General features: G+C 44.6%; 1 protein-coding gene across 2 annotated transcripts in view; it reads left to right on the plus strand.

Moving 5' to 3' along the window:
• Positions 1-17398, plus strand: part of PLXNB1 (plexin B1) — a 170247-nt gene that overhangs the window by 115832 nt on the left and 37017 nt on the right. For both annotated transcript variants that reach the window (XM_087923446.1, XM_087923447.1), the window contains 7 exons: positions 474-1322; positions 4046-4171; positions 5918-6040; positions 9195-9288; positions 10152-10318; positions 13803-13954; positions 15654-15759. In XM_087923446.1, the coding sequence (XP_087779572.1) occupies positions 474-1322; positions 4046-4171; positions 5918-6040; positions 9195-9288; positions 10152-10318; positions 13803-13954; positions 15654-15759 (1617 nt within the window). The remainder of the gene's footprint in view (positions 1-473; positions 1323-4045; positions 4172-5917; positions 6041-9194; positions 9289-10151; positions 10319-13802; positions 13955-15653; positions 15760-17398) is intronic.

The following is a 17398-nucleotide window of genomic DNA, read 5'->3' on the forward strand; positions in this document are numbered from 1 at the left end:
CTGGTTTAGAATATGAGACCTTCATAGAGACACAAATACTTCTCGAGTAAATCTGGGAATCAGCGGGTTACTACTTACATATAGTCCATCTTTCTGAAGTCAGAAATGCATTAATTTTCATGCCTGGATATCACTGACCACCACTACTGTGCCCAACTGCACAAGAATTGTTCATGTGTTTTTAAAAAACGGTATTACATAATCCATGACTTACACTGAAATGCATTTCAGGGTTGGTACTGCAGAAGCCCAACTACTGTCTTAGCATGTCCTGTGACCCACACTATCACATCACACCCTAACCGCTGTTTATTTGTTTGGTGATGGCATTCATTGTGAACACAGCAACGGTGCGGCTAAGCTGGTTTTGTGGTTTGGCATGTGGTATGAACTCAGCCACAGAGTGTGGCCTCCTTCTGATCCTGTCCTTCTCCTAGCACTGAGTAGCTGTCTCTTCTCTTTTGCTTCTCCAGACTCAGATCCTGGACTCCAGCCCATTCCTGTCCTCAGCCACTCCGAGTACAACACAGTCATCTTTGCCTATTGTGGCCACTGAACCCGCTAAGGTCTCAGAAACACCGGGGACTACACCCACGCCTGTCCCCACCCTCATTCCCATTATCTACACCAGCTTGCCAGCCACTTCTGCCCTTACTACTTCGAAGCTTGAAACCCTCGCTTCCACAGAGGCACCTCTATCAACCCCGAGTACGGTTACTTTGCTGGAGACAACCCGGGATTCTCTGACATTGCCTCCCACTGAAGTGCCCACTACTGCAACTCTTGGTCCTACCTCAGAATACCTCTCCAGCAGCCAGCTGGAGATACTTTCTTCCACAGTGCATCCTACTTCGGAGCCCACTACGGATCCAGAAGATGGCTCTACGGATTCTTCCACTGCCATGTCTAGCACACCTCAGCCTGTCCTAGAGGGAAGGACTCCTTTCCTTGAAGCTGGGAGTTCCTCCACGCCATCTTCTGCCCCTACATCTTCTCCTCTAAACCCTCTCACCCCTAACCAGACCGGAAGCCCTTCCGCATCTACTAACGTACCACCCATGGACCTGGAGACCGAGCCTCCCATTTTGGAGTTGCCTTATCCTACAGACCTTCCAAAGTGGCTTCCTCCTGAAGACATCGTAGAATCCCAGGAGAGTGAGGAATGGATGGTTTCGCTGCCACCTGAAAATGACACCTCCTCTTTCTCTGCATCCATCCTTCTCTCGGGTGACGGAGATTCCTCTGAGAGTGACATCTCTGATTTCCCTCGAATTCTGAACCCACTAGATTATCAATATGACGCACCTGGATTTCTGGATTTGGTAAGTCTCATGCTTCACTTCAGTATCACAGATGTTGTTGCGCGTCATTGATGGCTGGTTGGCTGGTTTACTCTGCATGCATGCACAAAGATATATGCATACAGGTAGTCCTTGACTTACATTTGTGTAGTGACCGTTCAAAGTTACAATGGCACTGAAAAAAGTGACTTACGACTATTTTTCACATGGCCATTGCAGCATCCCCATGGTCACATGGACAAAATTCGGATGCTTGGCAACTGGTTCGGATGCCTGGGAAATCAGGAGATTCGGGCATCAAATGAGTATAAAGATTTATTCCAAGCTTAAGCTCTCTACAAGAATCTGACCTACTAATGGTCAAAGGAAATTAACGGCAGTCAAGAAAGGAATTCAAGGTGGGCTGGACTTTTAGATTTCTTGCTGGCACACAGGGACTCATGACTAATGATGCGTTTGACCACTCCCTCTGGCTCAGCCTGATCATCTCCTACAGGATCATAGTTTATGAAGGCTGTAGTGTCCCAGGGCCATGTGATCCTTTTTTGCGACCTTCTGATAAGCAAAGCCAAGAAGGAAGCTAGATTCACTTCACAACCACGTTACTAACTTAACAACTGCAGTGATTCACTTAACAACTGCGGCAAGAAAAGTCATAATATGGGGCGAAATTCAACTGTTAACAACTGTCTTGCTTAGTAACAGAAATGTTGGGCTCAATTGTGGTCACAAGTCAAAGGGCAACTTGTAGTCTTGTCCTTCGGAGGTGGCATAAATTTTATCCCTACCAAGCAACCTTGATTGATGAGGTGGATTTAGATGAGAGGAAGCAACTCACCCAAAGTCATCCAGTGAGCTTTCATGGGTAAGGTGGGCTTGTACCTAAGTTTAATCTTGGTCCAGTATCTTAATTTTTGTGCAAGATACATGTGAGGGAAAAGAGAAACCCTAAACCATGTAGTAGTTTTCAACTCCTAGCAACCACATAGATTTCCTTCATGATGATCTACCCATAGCCGCTTCTTACAGGTCTTCCAGTGGTGCATTCATCACTACGGTAACTGAGTCTGTCCATCTGGCTAGTGGTCATCCTACTTCTCCTCTTTCCTTCCATCTTACTCTGCATTGGAGCCTTTTTCCAGAGATTTGAATCTTCTCATAATGTCTCTGAAGTAGGATATTTTTTTTTCTGGTTATTTGTACCTTGAATGAGAACTCTGGGTTGATCTATTTGATGATCCACTGGTTTGTTTTCTTGGCTGTCCATGGTATTCTCAGGAGTCTTCTCCAACACCAAATTCAAAGACGTCAATACTCTTCCTGTCCTGTTCTTCAAAGCCCAACTTTCACTTCCACCAAGCGTCCCAGGGAATACTGTGGCTCTCACGATCCTGATACAGAAATACAGTATATTTTTAATACTCTGCTTCCTGTTCGGATCATGTAAATCTTTTGCCAAATGTATTTAAAACCATTTTTTGTCACATTAATGAGGGCAAATTATAAAAAGGGCTCATCTTGATTTTTTTTTCCCTCCCACAAATTGGAGAGGGATGTGGAAGGAGTCCTGGTCTTTAGATCCCAAAGTTAGTCATCTGTCAATCAATCATGCTTCTCCTCCAGAACTTAGTAACTAGACTAGCTGACTATAAGGCCGATAATCCCACAGACTTATGTGGGCAAAGCCGGAAAAACCCACCACTTCGTAGAATTGGATAGTAATAGAAACTTTTCAACAGGAGAGCTTTTCTGGAGAACCTCCTGCCTGGGGTTGATGGTGAGAGACTCTTTATCAGAGATCTTGTACATGTTATATATTGCAAAAGAAAGTTCTTTTCACGCAGACATTTATGGTAATCTGTTCTTTGGGCCTGTTTCGACTTTCTCTGAATGAACTTAAAAACAGTTCATTGAGTGACCGTTCAAAGTTACAGCAGCATTGAATGGATTTATGACCATTTTTCATACTTATTGTCAGGATTCTGCGACATGTACCCCCACTCAAATCCTAAGTCTCTAGCCGCATCTCTCAGAGTAAAAAAGATTGATTTATTAGGAGTTGACATATTGGTGTTTCCCGGTTGCAGCCGACTCTGACGCATCATTCAATTCACCCTTGACCCTGGTCTTCCCTCCCACTACCTGGATGTATATTCTCCAATGAGACACATCCATAGCCAAGAGTTATCAATCATGCTCTCCATTAATAATCTTGTGCACCAGAAGCTTCGGCTGCCAAAGCGATTATCTGAAGCATTTAAGGAATGTACTGCTTTCCCCCCCTCCCTTTCTGCTGACAACTAAAAAGACCAAAGAAGTATTTTTTTAGTTGACACCTATAGCCATTGCGGGCATCCCCATGGTCAGGTGATCCGAATTCAGAGGCTTGGCAACTGGCTCATATTTATGACGGTTGCAGTGTCCCAGGATCACATGATCCCCTTTTGCGACCTCCTGACAAGCAAAGTCAATGTGGGCAGCCAGATTCGCTTCACAACCCTAACATTAACTTAACAGTGATTCACTTAACAACTGTGGCAAGAAAGGTCGTAAAATGGGGGCAAAACTCCCTTAGTAAAAGGTCTCAAACTTAGCAGTAAAAATATTGGGCTCACTTGTGGTTGGAAGTCGAGGACTACCTATATAAGACAACCTGGTTTCTGGTGTTTTGTGCCTATCCTGTTCTATTAAATCTATGCAGAATCCTCTTTTACTCTCTTTGGCGTGTTTGTGTGTGCTTTCAGACGGAGGAGTACAGCTGGGGCCCCGAAGCCTGTCCGTGTGTGACGAGCATCCAGGGATCCTCTCTGATGCCGGTCAACGTGCAAAGAAAGATCACCCTGATTGGAAAAAACTTTCATCTCTATCAGGCAAGACGGTGGCAGCGGGTCAGTTGGGGTGTGTGTGAGAAGGTGTTGTGACCCTGTGCTCTATCTGGAGGGCATAAACCCAGTGGTGTGCTGGAAACCAGCTTGCACCGGCTTGCGAAAGCCGATTATTAAATTTTCTGGAGTTTTGCCAGCTAGTTGAGAGCAGAACTGAGCCACTAGGCTAGCATTTTGCTGGGCTATGACAGTAATAATGATTTGATTGATTGCCTAGCTTAGCACACCAATCAGCTGTTCTGCACTGATTGAAATGGAGCCAGCAGAAAGAATTCTTAAACATTTAGAAGGACACCACTGCTTGCACCTTTTCTATGACTGTCCTACTCCAGCTGCAAATATTAATTCTACAGATTTGGTTGTTGGTGATTATGGAAGGAAAGATAAAATATGAAGTATATTTCTGCTCTGTTTCCTTCAAAAGCAAATGCCATATAAACAGTTCTCTCTCACCAACCACTCGTTCAGCAACTGTTGGAAGTCGTGACAGTGCTGAACGAGTGACACTTACAACCAGGCCTTAAAGTCACTCCACTCTCGATCACGGTTGCCAACCTGTTCACACAACCGTTGCAACATCCCACTATCACAATTTGCCACCTTCCCTGCTGGTTTCCCAGAAGCAAAATCAACAAAGAAGCCAGCAGGGAAGGTTGCAAGTCGCTCAGATAAGTCTGCCCGCACCTGGCAGCAGCCACCCCCAGGCCCGAAATCTCTGCCATGTGGAATAGTGTACAAAAAAATGTATCTTGATGAGACATATTGCAAAAAAAAAATGTGCATGGTGGGGGAAAGGGTATAATTAAAGCCAAGGGTGCTTTTTTACCCCCAAGAGGCAACCGGACTTGTCAGAAGCTTGTCTACCCCAAGGATAAAATACCCAAACAGAAACTGATCAACGTGGTATATGCAGTACAATACATTGAGCCATGTGCAAATCTGTACATTGGGGAAACGAAACAGCCACTTCATAAACGCATGGCACAACATAGGAGAACAAACACATCAGGAGTAGATTCAGCAGTCCATCTGTATTTAAAAGGCACAGGCCACTCTTCTGAAGACAACAAAGTCCATATTTTTGACAGAGAAGATAGATGGTTTGAAAAAGGGGTTAAAGAGGCCATCTATGTTAAAATTGAACAGCTGTCTCTCAACAGAGGGGGAAGGAAATGACATCATCTATCTCTAATCTACAACACAGCTCCAAGAAGGCTCCACACCCATTTGCACCACTCAGGTGACCCTGATGACACAGAGAAACCTCCAAGTGGCCTCAACCACTCTCTAAAAGAATGCAAATGACCAGCTGTCTGCAAAGAGTATAAATCCTTCCATTCCCCACCATCCAGTCAGAACTGAAGAAGCTTCTTGGATGAGAAGTGAAGTGTCCTCAAAGAAAAACCAGAAAGTCCAGTTGCCTCTTGGGGGGAAAAAAAGCATCTTTGGGACAACCGTGACCTCGATGACTGAGAATCTCCATAGGGATAAATAAAGCCGTTAAGAATGAAAATGCACACGCAAAATGCGATGTGCAAAACTTGATCAAATTTGCAAAGTGATTTGGAAACGGGATGGAACAAACTTGGGTTTGAAATATTCTAAATGCCGTAGTAGAGGGCAAAGACCGATGCCTGCTCGGAAGAAGTTATAAGAGTTACATGGAAGGTTTGGAAAGGAAGGCGGGAACCTCACTCATAAGAATCAACTCTGCTTTTCTTTCCCTTCAAGGATCAGCTTTGGGACTACGAATGTGCCTTGGTTCTGGAGGGGAAGACTTTGTCGGTAGAAGCTTATATTGAACAAGATGAAAATGACCCTTCCACTTTCCTCATCACATGCCAATTGCATCAGGTAAGGGCTTCATGGGAGAAGAGCCACGGTTCCCCTCGCTTTGGGCTCAACGTTTGTTTATTGATTTATACCCGCCTTTCTTATTTTTGTCAAGTTTGAAGTAATGCAATCATCATTGAAACCAATTTGGAGGCATTGTAATTCCTCAAAGAACTAGTTTATTTAATTACACATCTTGCCACTAACTGGTGGAAGCCAGTGCTGAAAGTTTCCCGGGCTTCCATGTCACTATAACTCAAAGGTTCTCATTTTTCCAAAACAATAAGTTGCATTGTCCAACCAAGATATAAAATAGTTTCTTGGCAACTTCGCTCCTCCTTTCTCTGGCAGTTGGAATGCAGCTGACTCATCGCCCACTATGTTGTTTTGGGTGGAGCTTCATCCACCTCAGGTCTCCCCCGCTGCCCCTTCCAGTCCTCAAGTGTGTCAAACTGAATTCATACAATTCCACCACCAAATTAAATTTAGACTTGACAATTTTTATGAATAACTCAAGGCAGTGAACATGTCTAGATACTGGCAGTCCTTGACATGCAACCGTTTAATTAGTGAACATCCTAACTTAGCAGCAGCAGTGGAAAAATGTAACTTATGGCCGTTTTTCACACTTACGACTCAAAATTCGGATGCTTGGCAACTGGCATGTATTCATGCATGTTGCAATGTCCCAGAGTCATTGGATTGCTTTTTTATGACCTTCTGAGAAGCAAAGTCAATGGGGAAACTAGATTCATTTAAACCAGGGGTCGCCAACCTTTTGGACCTCAGGGACCACCAAACTCATAATTTAAAATCCTGCGGACCACTAATATGAATTTTGACTGACAGTGGCTTGCTGACGTTGGTGGGAAAGTCGGTCCCATATTCCAGAGCTGCAGTAGTCACAGGACTGGCCCTTTGGTCATCCTGGAGCAGCTGCTCCTCCACCCGGGTGCACCGGCCTATCATGGACTGGAGGAGCTGCTCTGGGATGACCGAAGGGAGCTCTGCAATATAGGACCGACTTTCCCACCAATGTCAGCAAGCCAGCCCGGGGCAGATTTCCCTCCCCCATCGTTGGTCTTACCTTCCAGTTCCAGCTTCGTGGCTCTACTCAAGGTAAGGTTTGCGCTAGTCTGAAGGGCCAGCGGGTGGGCAGGCCATGTGGGCGGCACAGCCTTGTGTTCCTGCACAGCCTTGGGGGGGAGTGCTTTGTGGGGGGACATTTCTCTGCGAACCACCATAATTTTCTCGTGGACCACCAGTGGTCCCCAGCCCACTGGTTGGCGACCACTGATTTAAACCACCATGTTACTGACTTAACAACTGCTGGGATCCACTTCACAACTGCGGTAAGAAAAGTTGTAACATGGGGCAAAACTGTCTTACTTAACAGAAATTGTGGTCTCAATGGAGGTCGAAAGTCAAGGACTATCTCTACTTCCTCCTCCTCCTCCTCCTATTTCCCACAACAATCATCCTGTGAGCCGGGTTGGGCAGAGAGAGAGAGTGGCCCAACTGGCTTTGTGCCTAAGGCAGGTTTAGAACTCACAGCTTTCTAGCCTGCCTTGCATATATACCCATGCATCTCATTTGATATTTTTAAAAGGCCACCCACATGTTGAGTGATTCTCGGTGGCTGCCAAAGCATAGCCGAAGAAGGCTGGGTAAATAAAGTTTGTAAAAATCTGTCATTGGAAATATGTCACTCCCCCGCTTCGATATCTAATAGCCAAGATCCAAAGGGAAATAGAACGGGGGAGAAACAGGAAAGCCGGTAGATCTCGGTGACCAGCTGGAATATTCGGTGATGAAAAAATTCTGGAGAAGGAAGGATACGAATAATAGCTGGTCTCAGCTAAAATGATGCAATAACAAAAGATAGCCTCAACTGAGCCAAAATCAAGTCCTCGTCACATCCATATCTCTGGCAAAAGTATGGAAGTTATGTGCCATTTTGTGGCAGGATATTATTTTGACTTTCTAATTTAACCTACAGCTCTGAGATTTCTTGCTGCTTTTAGATCCAGACAGTAAAAGTAGATTTTACTAATTTTCTGAGGCTGTCCAAAGTGTAGCTAAAAAGAGTAATCCTTCACACTAGTCCAGATGTTCCTGTCATCAGCTGAAATAATTGGAAAAAAGTAAAAAGACAAGTGTTAAAACGATCTAAATCAGATTGTAAAAAGAACATTCAAACCATCTGGAAAGCAGTTAACAAAAGAAAAGAATGTTACACCGTTTGATTTTTATTTCTAAAATCTGAAGAGCAAAAAAGCAAGAATCTAGAAAGCCAACAAAATGTGATATAATTCGGAAGGCCATCTTTGAAGTCAATATTATTTTTTCCTTCGTTTCCCCCCCACCCTCTAAAAAATACCAATAACATACAGGTTGTCCTCAACTTATAGCCATTTGTTTAGCAACTGTTCAAATTACAACAGCACTGGAAAAAATTACATCCAGTCCTTGCACTTAACAACCAACACGGTATCCTGAGGGTCAGGTGATTCAAAATTCAGCGGCATGGATTAACCAGCTTGTATTTACCACAGCTGCAGTCTCCCCAGGTCACGTGTGACCTTCCTAGCCGGCTTCCAACAAGCAAAGCCAATAGGGGAAGCCAGATTCACTTAACAACTGCATGAGTCACAACAGTGGCAAAAAAGGTTGTGAGATCGGGTGCAACTCACTTAACAACCACTTTGCCTAGCAACAGGAATTCTGGTCCCAATTGTGACCGTAAATTGAGAACTAGTGAAGAGAAGGACTAGGGGAGACAGGATAGCAGTCTTCCAATATTTGAGGGGCTGCCACAGGGAGGAAGGGGTCAAGCTATTTTCTAAAGCTCCTGTCAGCCAGACAAGGAATAATGGATGGAAACTGAACAAGGAAACATTTAACCTGGAAATAAGGAGAAACTTTCTGACAGTGAGAACAATCAACCAATGGAACAGCTTTGCCTTCAGAAGTTGTGGGAGCTTCATCACTTGAGACTTTCAAGAAGAGATTGGACCATTTGTCAGAAATGGTGTAGGGTCTCCCGTTTGGGTGGGGGGTTGGACTAGATGACCTACAAGGTCCCTTCCAACTCTGATTATCTGTTAAATTATCTGTTAACTATCTATAATCTTGTATCTTTTCCAAGACTAATACTTGGGTGTCTCTTTTTCAGTACAGCTACTCGGCTCCCCAACTAGAATTCAGTGTGGACATTTTCATCCAGCGGAAACGGCATCTCCGTGTGGACAGCATTAAAGATCTCAATGGTAACAGGGAAAGGGTCCCCGAGCTATCATGGCTTAATAACAACAACATTGGAGCAGCTATAGACCCCCCAAAAAAGGCTTTCTTTTATGAAATTAAGAGAGTTGTGGTAATTTCTAGGCGTATCTTGATTTGCCATGATGGAGCTCGCTTGCATGTGACCGAGTTGTGTTCTGCAATGAACTAGGAGCCAGTGGGGCTGTTGAAGAAGAAATTTTGGTGGGCAAAACATGGTGCCTATCAAGACTGGGTGGGAAGGAAGGGAGGGAGGAAGGCAGGCAGGCAGGCATGCAGAGAGAAGGAAGGAAGGCAGAAGGAGGGAGGGAGGGTGGGAGGGATGGAGGGAGGAAGGAAGGTGGGGGGGAGGAAGGAAGAAAGGCAGGCAGGCGTAGGGAAGGAAGGCAGGCAGAGGGAGGAAGGGAAGAAGGAAGGCAGAGGGAGGGAGGGAGGCAGGCACAGGAAAGGAAGGCAAGCGGGGGGAGGAAGGAATAAAAGGCAGACAGGGAGGAAGGAAGCAGAAGGAGGGAGGGTGGGAGGGAGGGAAGAAGGAAGGAAGGAAGGAAGGAAGGAAGGAAGGAAGGAAGGAAGGAAGGAAGGAAGGAAGGAAGGAAGGAAGGAAGGAAGGAAGGAAAGAAAGCAAGCACAGGAAAGCAAGGCAGGTGGGCGGGGGAAGAAGGAAGAAAGGCAGGCAGGCAGGCATATAGAGAAGGAAGGAAGGCACAGGAAAGGCAGGCAGGCGGAGGGAGGGAGGAAGGAAATAGCTTTCTAACTCCCTTCTGTTTCCCATATCGTTTGGTTTTTGCATCCAAAGAATTGCTGTATAGACCCTACAAATGCCCACCTCAATCTGTCTCTTTCTCTTCAGTGACCTTATACAACTGCTCAGTGGGACACTTAGATTGCAGCCGCTGCCAAACCGCCGATGCCAAGTATAGCTGTGTGTGGTGTGGAGGAGAGCAGCCTAGCTGCCTATTCCAAGACTCCTGCAAAGAAGAGGTCGCCGACACATGCCCAGCCCCGTTGATCCATGCAGTGAGTAACCATCCAGGGTGATGGAAGCCAGATGCTTGGTGAAGAAACCCACAGGAAGCTAGAATGCTTGCAAATAGCTCAAGGAGGCCCAGACGGGTGAAGATAATGGTTACCAAGGCAGCTAGTTCTGACATAGCAACTGGAGAGCTTCTCATCTCCGAAAGCAGCAGCTTCCTTTGGAGCAGGACTAGTAGTTTGGAGAAGGCAACTACTCCAACTACTAGTTCCCATTTCTTTCCAGAAGACTACTTTGATTTTGCACCTAGTGAAAGTTCTGAAACCCCTTAATTATATAAACATCTGGAGTTTTTCTTTATGTACACAACAGAGCAGCTTGTAATAAGTTGTAATTGTATTGCAACATAAAATAACGAATACAATGGTAGTATGATTTGAAGACAGGAAGTTAAGAGATGTGTGTCTGCTTCTGCTTCATCCAGCTGGAGCAGCAGGCTCTTAGGGGTGTGCAGGTGGAAAGGAAAACCTGGCTCTGTCCGTCTCCAAGATCCAGCTTTCTATTAAAGAGAGAAAGCAAAGCCATGTTGGCTTGATCTGGTTACAGATTGCAGGCTGGGAGCCTTTGGAGCAATTGCATTTGGTTACACAGTGAGACCATTAAGATCAAATGGAGCTATAAGTCTTTATCTGAAGGGTAGTATAACAGGATGGTTTTTGTATTCTAAAAACAGCCTCATATATATTTATAATTCATGAGCGTTGCTTTGTTCTAAAAAATACATAAAATGTATATCAGGACCGAGCCTTATTTATATGAGACATCTTGATAAGTATCTGTAAGAAAAGAGACCAGAGAATAATATTCAGAGCTCCCCGTTCATGTTTACAAGCTTTTTCACAGAATTGACCTTGACAGGAGAAATCAATATTACACTGAAATTTAAAGAAAGGCTTCACTGAGGAAGTGGTTCTTAAAGAAGATGGAGGAGAGAAGGGATGGTAATGAATAAAGAGGGCAAGTAGGAGAGAATTATCCCAGAAAATAACATATACTGAAAAGAAGAAAAAGTGATTTAAAAGAAAAACATGCAAAGGCAATGAAAATAAACAGGACGATATGAAAAGATGAAAAAGGTGATAAAGCAAAGGCAGAGAATCAGAGAACATAAAGCAGATATGTCTAAAGGCCTTGATAAGATCAGGGGAAAATCAACAGTGAACAAAACCCAAAACAATAGAGATTTTTATAGTGCCTTGAAAAGGTAAACAGATTAATATGTATGTAGATGGCTTTCTGTTTAAACATTTCAGAGATAAGCATAAAAATGATTAAAGTACGACTGATAAATGTACAAAACCTTAAAAAAATATAATAAATAACACACATACTTTAAAAAAGGATGGGGCCAGGAACAAAACTAATCCTTTAAAAACATGTAGGGATGAATAGGGAAATTTCAGTAGAAGTTCTCACAATAGATTCTACTGAAGAGAGAACTACGGTAAGAAGACTGGCTTGTAAATTACTACAAGATGACAGTCCACAAGTCATGGAGCAGGCAGAAAGACCTCCTCAGACACAAGGAATCCATGTTGACAACATGGACTCCACTCCCTTCATCAAAGGAAGCCATGCTGTGTAGACCAGGGGTGTCAAATTCAATTTCATTGAGGGCTGCATCAGGGCTGTGGTTGACCTTGAGGGGCCGGGCGAGCATGGCTGACTGGGTTGGGGGTGGCCAGCTTGCTGCCACGCACTGAATGTGGCCAGCTGGGTGGGCATGGCCAGCTTGAGGCCACTCCCCAAACTGCTGGCATGTTTCCTCTTCGCGCTAGGTAGACTGGGCCGAAGTCAGGCTGGCCTGATCTTTTCTCTTTGCATTGGGTAGACTAGGGCAAAGCGACACGGGAAGACTGGGCCGAAGCAATGTGAGTAGACCAGGCCGAAGCGACACGGGTTGTCCCCTTACATTTTCCCGGATAGCCCTGTGGGCCAAGTCCGACCACATTGTGGGCTGGATCCAACCTGCGGGCCTTGAGTTTGACATCCTTGGTCTAGACTATGACTTCCAGGTTGTCATCTCCTAGGTCCGTGATGGCAAACCTATGGCATGTGTGCCACAAGTGGCATGCAGAGGCATTTGTGCCAGCACACGAGTTGCAGGCAAACTTACCTCATTGTGCATGTGTGTACCTCACAGCTGATTTTCGGTGTGTTTGAGGCCTTTTTCAGCCTCCCAAAGGCTTGAGGAAGGCTTCTGCAGGCTTCTACAAGCTTTGCAGGCTGAAATCTAGCCCTGTTTTGTCACTTCCGGTATTTTCGGAAAAACAGGAAGTGATGAAACAGGGCTAGATTTCAGCCTACAAAGCTTGTAGTAGCCTGCAGAAGCCTTCCTCGAGCCTTTGGGAGGCTGAAAAAGGCCTCAAACTGGCCAAAAATCAACTATGAGGCACAGTGCAAGTAAGGGGGTGGGGGGGTGGGATTGCATGCGCATGTGTAGGGAACATGGGGGGGGCGCGCATTGCCTTCTGGGTGCTGCCACGCGAATGCGAGTGTGTAAGTGCACACTCAATTTTTGGCACAGGAGCCCAAAAAGGTTAGCCACCACTGTCCTAGGTTCACCATTTAGTTTTTTGGCATCTTGAAATCTTGATCATTAACATGGTTGCCACACAAATTGTATCCCTTGAATGTCACCCATCAGAATTAGGCAACAATGTGGGGAGGGGGTACAAGAGACAAAAAAATGAATGCTAGTCATCCTTCATTCCATGTGTTTAAAATTTGGGATGCAACAAGCAGTTTTGCTAGCAAAGTCATAATCATGCTACCGATCCCATAATAGTGAGTTCATCTGGTGAAATCTGAATAGCATTCTAATTAACGGACTAGAGGAAAAAATCTGGAAATCCCTGCCTTACCTCTTGTTTTTCTTTTTCTTTTTATGATCCTGTAGTGTGTAGTTCCTTAATTCAGCGTAGTCAGGACGACTGGATGAAGCTGAGCATTTACTGGCCATATGCCCCTCCTGACACCTATGTGGAGTTCACAGTAGACATTTTTCTTTGAGCCCTAACAGAGAAACATCTGCTGCTACCTAGGATCGAACTCTTAACCTTCTGAGTGGGAGGCAAGCGTCTTGACCACTAGGCCATTACCCCATTCGTTTTCCATCTTGTTTATACCTTAAGAAACTCTTCCTCCAATATTAGGTCTGTCTCATCAGCAAGAAATTATAAAGACTGAAGATCGTTCTTGGTCTGTTTCTAGTTTGTGGTGCTGTCATGCTCACCAATTTCGTATAGTTTTCAAGTAATCAGATAATGTATCTCAGCTGCAAGTTTCTTAGCAGCTACATATGTGGATTTTGGGTGTTTTTATTGTTCTCTGTTGTTTTAAAATGCTTTTAGTGTTTTAATCGTAATCTGTTTTTTGAATTGTAAGCTGCTCAGAGTCATTGACTAAGAGGGGTGGCTATAGAAATTGAATAAAAAATAATAATTAAAATATCCCTGTGGCCATCAGGTGTACCCCCTAACTGGTCTGGTTGAAGGTGGCACCAGAATCACCATCACGGGTTCAAACCTTGGGCAGAAGCATCAAGATATTGCAGAGACTGTCACAGTTGCTGGAATCCCCTGTGAAGTTGATGCTCTGGTGTATGAAATCTCCAGCAGGTAAGGTCATGACCTATGGGCTCACGGCAGTAAGAATGGCCCTGTTCTATGGCATAGCTGGTGAACATTTCTGCCCTTCTCCCTTTAAGCAGATGGTGGTCTTTCCATCAGCAGTAGCACCATCTTACTTACCACTAGCTGCTTCTATCCAACTGGTGAGGGTGGAGGAGGATTATCATGGGCTACTGGGATTCATAGGATCAGCTTTATTGGCAGGAGAAAGACTGCAAGGAGACAGTGACAGGCTGAAATTTGAAGCCCTGGCAGATTAGTATGAAGTTTAAAACATGTGTTCACACAAACCTACAGGTCTAACCAAACCTAGCAGATGCAAGGAAACCAAAGTTACCTCCCTTCCAAATAAAGAATACCAGTTGCTATATCAGACACTTTCCTCTAATTCCTATTTTACAAAGTACTGGGAATTGTAAAGCAGCTAAGATAGGGCACCTACTTGACTCCAGGGTTTCTTTGTCCCAAGTCGACGTTGAGACATGTTCAGACTTGATGCTTCTGCCATTTAAGCTACTTCGTCTGTGAACTCACTTGTGACATAATATCCTGAATGTGGGACGAAGAAGCCATGGATGGAAACTAATTAAGGAGAGACGCAACCTAGAATTAAGGAGAAACTTCCTGACAGTTAGAACAATTAACTAGTGGAATGACTGGCCTGCAGAAGTTGTGGATGCTCCACACTGGAAGTTTTTAAGAAGAGATTGGACAAGCATTTCTCTGAAATGCTTAGGGTTTCCTGCTTGAGCAGGGGGTTGGACTAGAAGACCTCCAAGGTCCCTTCCAACTCTATTATTCTGTTATATCCATAAAAGCAGGAGAAAGAAAACCCTTGATTGTGGCTGCTGTTTGCTCCCATTGGGACAAAGAAGGAAAGGCTGGTCATGGGTGGGGAATAGCTAGTTCTCCAGCTATTGGTAGACTATAATTATTTACAGCAATAAAGAACTGGACTCCAGCAGCATCTAGATAAGATAATTTCAATCTTGGCAACTTTAAGATGGGTGGACTTCAATTCCCAGGATCCCCTAGCTAGCATAGAGTTGAAATTGATTGGAAGTCTACCCGAGACGCCACTCTAGAAGAATAAAGACCTAAATGGCCACGAACGCTGACTTTGGATATTTTAGCTCTTGAAACCGCAAGCTTCAGTTTTTGTAATGAAACCCACCTGCAATAACTTAGGAGAATTGTCTTGAATAAATAAGCCACTACTTTGCTGACTGATGTCTCTGACAAAGGTGTGCTTTGAGAGATCCTGTATAATTAAAATCTAGGGAACCGAATGAAGCAAAACACATGTTTGAACATAGAAGGGGATTTGTCCTATGAAAGATGGGCAACTAAATGCAGTGTGTTGGATCAAGGAGTTGAAAGGCACCCAGAGTCCACCCCGTTCATCTTTATGCTGTGAATTTGGTCATCACAAACACACACGTTTGCATTGCCAAAAAGATTTATTTGCCAAGCTCTTGGCTCGAGGAAGTGATCCAGGTCCCAGACTGTGGAGGAAAAACATTTGCTCAACAGGATAAGTCTTCAGGTGGGTGACGTCTCCTCCCCCCACCAGGCCAAGAGCTAAAAGTGCCCCCCCCCCTCTCATTAACTCAGGTTTAGAGCAGCCCATGTGGTGCACCTTGGTGGGGGATTCTTCTCCATCCTCTCTTCTGCCCTTGTCCTGCAGTATCGTATGCACCACGGGCAGAAGCGGCACAGAGAGGTCCGGGCATGTGGTCGTGGAAGTCCCTGGAGGTGGGCAAGGCATCTCTGCTCATGTATTCACCTATCAGGTAAAGTAAGTCTACAGCTCAAAAGGAGGGGGTGACTTCCAGGAAAAAGCAGGCGTCTCTCTACTTGACTGAAGCCCTACATGATGCACATGGTGCCATTAATGCACTTAAATCCCAGGATCTTTGCAAGGGCCTCTTGATGTTCTCTTAGCTTGGTTGTGTTCTTGTGGATGTTCCATTACCAAACTAGGCAACTTCTTCAGCGCTCACTGATGATGTTATCTAGTTTGGTAATGAAACGTTTGCAAGAAAAAACGTCTATGGAGTTTCTCAATCATCAAGGTCACGGTTGTCCCAAAGATGCTTCTTTCAAGAGGCAACTGGACTTCCTTTGCTTTTTCCTTGAAGACCTTTCACTTCCCATCCAAGAAGCTTCTTCGGTTCTGATTCAGTGAGAGCCGAAGAAGCTTCATGGATGTGTAGCTAAACACCTTCAAGAAAAAACAAAGAAAGTCCTGTTGCCTTTTGAAAAAGCACCTTTGGGTTTGGGGAAAAAAACCCACCAGGTTTTGAGAGCACCGAGGACCCCACAATTCAACCCTGAGTTATAAGTACTGTCTTCTATCTGTATATTTGCAAGGGTTAGGAAGCTCTCGCCTAATGGAGACATATCCTATTGATGTGTCCAGAGCCATCAGTAATAGCCAGCCTACTAATACTACTAGTTATTAACAAGTGGGGCATGGAGAAAATTGCCTATGTGCAAAGGGATTCCACACAGTCATGTTTACCTGTTGAGAGGGAACATCTTTCACACATGCAAAAAAAATATTCTCATTGGTTGCATTCAGTTCAGGGATAGAAAAATGGGTGAGCTTTATTAGATGGGTTTCTTTTTTTTTTGACTGTAGGCTGTTTTGGGAGTGGTTCATGATTTTTTTTTCCCTTTGTGTTTTACCATCTTTTATTTTTACTTTTAGTCTGGCCAGAGTTGTTGGGAGGTGAGTGGTCTGAAAAAAGTAACTTATGATCATTTTTCACATTTACAACCCTGGTGGCATCTCCGTGGTCACATGATCAAAATTTAGGGTTTCAGTTAAGGAGAGAGACTTCCGCTTTTCTTGGAACCATTTCAAGCCCCCGAATTTTTATCACGTGATAAATGCAAGGACTGATTGTAAGTCGCTTTTTTCAGTGTGTTGCAATTTCAGTCATTCACTAAACAACTGGTTGTAAGTTGATGTCTCCCTGTACTGCTATGGTGGGTAGAACTGATAGAAATTGGAGTGCTAGATAGTTCAGAGGAACATAAATTCCCACTTCTCCTCCCACCTTATGAAGCTTTCACATGGAACTGGTTCAATGAATGGGGTTAGGTTTTCTTTTCTGTGAACCGGATGGAGGGAGTTTGGTTTCCTGAGCAAAAATTGGCCCCGGAGCAACCAGGTCACCCTCAGTAATTTAGAGCAGCAGCCCCCAACCTTTTGGGCACCAAGGACTGGCTCTGTGGAGAGAGGTTTTTCTGCAGACCGAAAGGTGCATGGTTTTGCATGCTGCCTGCACCCACAGGTGGGGCTTCACCTGTTTGCGTGGCCCAGTTGCTGGCATGCCGTGGGCCAGTGCAGATCCACAAACTGGGAGTTGGGGACCCTGATTTAGAGGACGTCGTTATTCGATACACTGATGGATTCAAGAGGAC

The sequence above is a fragment of the Pseudonaja textilis genome, chromosome 2 (genome assembly GCF_049901715.1).
Source record: "Pseudonaja textilis isolate UNSWEBS1 chromosome 2, rPseTex1.2, whole genome shotgun sequence".
Classification (NCBI taxonomy): Eukaryota; Metazoa; Chordata; class Lepidosauria; order Squamata; family Elapidae; genus Pseudonaja; species Pseudonaja textilis.